General features: G+C 35.3%; 1 protein-coding gene across 1 annotated transcript; it reads left to right on the forward strand.

Moving 5' to 3' along the window:
- The first annotated feature begins 1793 nt into the window (after window positions 1-1793).
- Window positions 1794-2419, forward strand: LOC136322886 (histone H3.3A-like). The gene has a single exon (XM_066254755.1). It carries the CDS (start codon window positions 1846-1848, stop codon window positions 2254-2256), a length of 411 nt encoding a protein of 136 aa, XP_066110852.1. The 5' UTR covers window positions 1794-1845; the 3' UTR covers window positions 2257-2419.
- The last annotated feature ends 315 nt before the right edge of the window (window positions 2420-2734 follow it).

The following is a 2734-nucleotide window of genomic DNA, read 5'->3' on the forward strand; positions in this document are numbered from 1 at the left end:
GAAGTTTATATCACTATAGGCCTATATGAACAAACAAGAGAGAGCCCAAGTAAACCAGTTAACGTCACATCTTAAGGAACTAGAAAAAGAAGAACAAAGATAACCTAAAACCAGCAGAGGAAAGGAAATAATAAACATCAGAGCAGAAATAAATGAAATAGAGAACAAAAAAACTATAGAAAAAATTAATAAAACAAGGAGCTGGTTCTTTGAAAAGATCAACAAAATTGACAAACCCTTGGCAAGACTCACCAAAGAAAAAAGAGAAAGAACTCATATAAACAAAATCCAAAATGAAAGAGGAGAAATCACTACAGATATCATAGATATACAAAGAATTATTGTAGAATACTATGAAAAACTGTATGCCACCAAATTCAACAATCTAGAAGAAATAGGTAAATTCCTAGAACAATACAATCTTCCTAGATTGAGTCACAAATAAGCAGAAAACCTAAACAGACCCATATGGCTATTCTAGTGAATTCTATCAAACATTCAAAGAAGACTTGGTTCCTATCTACTCAAAGTTTTCCAAAAAATTGAAGAAGAAGCAATACTTCCAAACACATTTTATGAGGCCAACATAACCCTCATATCAAGACCTGGCAAGGGCAGCACAAAAAAAGAAAACTACAGACCAACATCTCTAATGAATACAGATGCTAAAATACTAAACAAAATACTAGCAAATCGAATACAACAGCATATTAAAAAAATAATACATCATGATCAAATGGAATTCATTCCAGAATCACAAGGATGGTTCAACATACGTAAAACGGTTAATATAATACACCATATCAACAAAACAAAGAACAAAAACCACATGATCTTATCAATAGATACAGAAAAGGCTTTCGATAAAGTACAACACAATTTTATGTTTAAGACTCTCAACAAAATGGGTATAGAAGGAAAATATCTCAACACAATAAAGGCCACTTATAATAAACCATCAGCTAACATCATATTAAATGGCATAAAACTGAGGACTTTTTCCCTTAAATCAGGAGCAAGACAGGGTTGTCCACTTTCTCCACTCTTATTTAACATGGTGCTGGAAATTCTAGCCAGAGTAATCAGACAAGGAAAGAAATAAAAGGCATTCATATTGGAAAAGAAGAAGTAAACGTTTTATGTTTTGCAGATGATATGATCCTATACATCAAAAACCCCAAAGACTCCACAAAAAGATTACTAGAAACAATAAACTAATACAGTAAGGTCGCAGGATACAAAATTAATATACAAAAATCCATTGCCTTCCTATATACCAGGGGTCCCCAAACTATGGCCCGCAGGCCACATGCGACCCGCTGAGGCCATTTATCTGGCCCCTGCCGCACTTCCAAAAGGGGCACCTCTTTCATTGGTGGTCAGTGAGAGGAGTATAGTTCCCATTGAAATACTGGTCAGTTTGTTGATTTAAATTTACTTGTTCTTTATTTTAAATGTTGTATTTGTTCTTGTTTTGCTTTTTTACTTTAAAATAAGATATGTGCAGTGTGCATAGGAATTTGTTCATAGTTTTCTTTTTTTTTATAGTCCGGCCCTCCAACGGTCTGAGGACAGTGAACTGGCTCCCTGTGTTAAAATTTTGGGGACCCCTGCTATATATCAACAATGAAACATCAGAAAACGAACTAAAAAAAAAACAAACTATCCTTCATGGTTGCAACAAAAAAAATAAAATATCTAGAAATAAACATAACAAAGAATGCAAAGGACCTATATAATAAAAACTACAAAGCATTGTTAAGGGAAATAAAAAAAGATACAATGAGCTAACTCGTCGAGCTCCAACCGAAGGAGAAGGGGGGTAAGTAAAGAGGTCTCTATACCATGGCTCGTACCAAGCAGACTGCCCGCAAATCAACTGGTGGTAAAGCACCAAGGAAGCAACTGGCCACCAAAGCCGCTCGCAAGAGTGCGCCCTCTACTGGAGGGGTGAAGAAACCTCATCGTTACAGGCCTGGTACTGTGGCACTTCGTGAAATTAGACGTTATCAGAAGTCCACTGAACTTCTGATTCACAAACTTCCCTTCCAGCGCCTGGTGCGAGAAATTGCTCAGGACTTCAAAACAGATCTGCGCTTCCAGAGTGCAGCTATTGGTGCTTTGCAGGAGGCAAGTGAGGCCTATCTGGTTGGCCTTTTTGAAGACACCAACCTGTGTGCTATCCATGCCAAACGTGTAACAATTATGCCAAAAGACATCCAGCTAGCACGCCGCATATATGGACAACGTGCTTAAGAATCCACTATGATGGGAAACATTTCATTCTTTAAAAAAAAATTTCTCTTCTTCCTGTTATTGGTAGTTCTGAACATTAGATTTTTTTTTTCCATGAAGTCAAAAGGTACCTAAGTATATGATTGCAAGTTGAAAATAGGGGACAGAAATCAGGTATTGGCGGTTTTTCCATTTTCATTTATGTGTGAATTTTTTAAATATAAATGTGGGGACATAAAGTATTAATGCAAGTCAAAATGTTTCAGTGAACAAGTTTCAGCAGTTCAACTTTATAACAATATAAATAAACCTGTTAAATTTTTCTGGACAATGCCAGCATTTGGATTTTTTTAAAACAAGTAAATTTCTTATTGATGGAAAAAAAAAAAAAGATACAATGAAATGGAAAAATATTCCTTGTTCTTGAATAGGAAGAGTAAATATAATCAAAATAACCATTATTACCCAAAGCAATATACAAATTCAATCCTAGAACAAT

Source organism: Saccopteryx bilineata, chromosome 2, assembly GCF_036850765.1.
Source record: "Saccopteryx bilineata isolate mSacBil1 chromosome 2, mSacBil1_pri_phased_curated, whole genome shotgun sequence".
NCBI classification, from domain to species: domain Eukaryota; kingdom Metazoa; phylum Chordata; class Mammalia; order Chiroptera; family Emballonuridae; genus Saccopteryx; species Saccopteryx bilineata.

Excerpts from the sequence above, each read along its gene's own strand:
- LOC136322886 (XM_066254755.1), top strand. The coding sequence starts at position 1,846 with ATGGCTCGTACCAAGCAGACTGCCCGCAAATCAACTGGTGGTAAAGCA.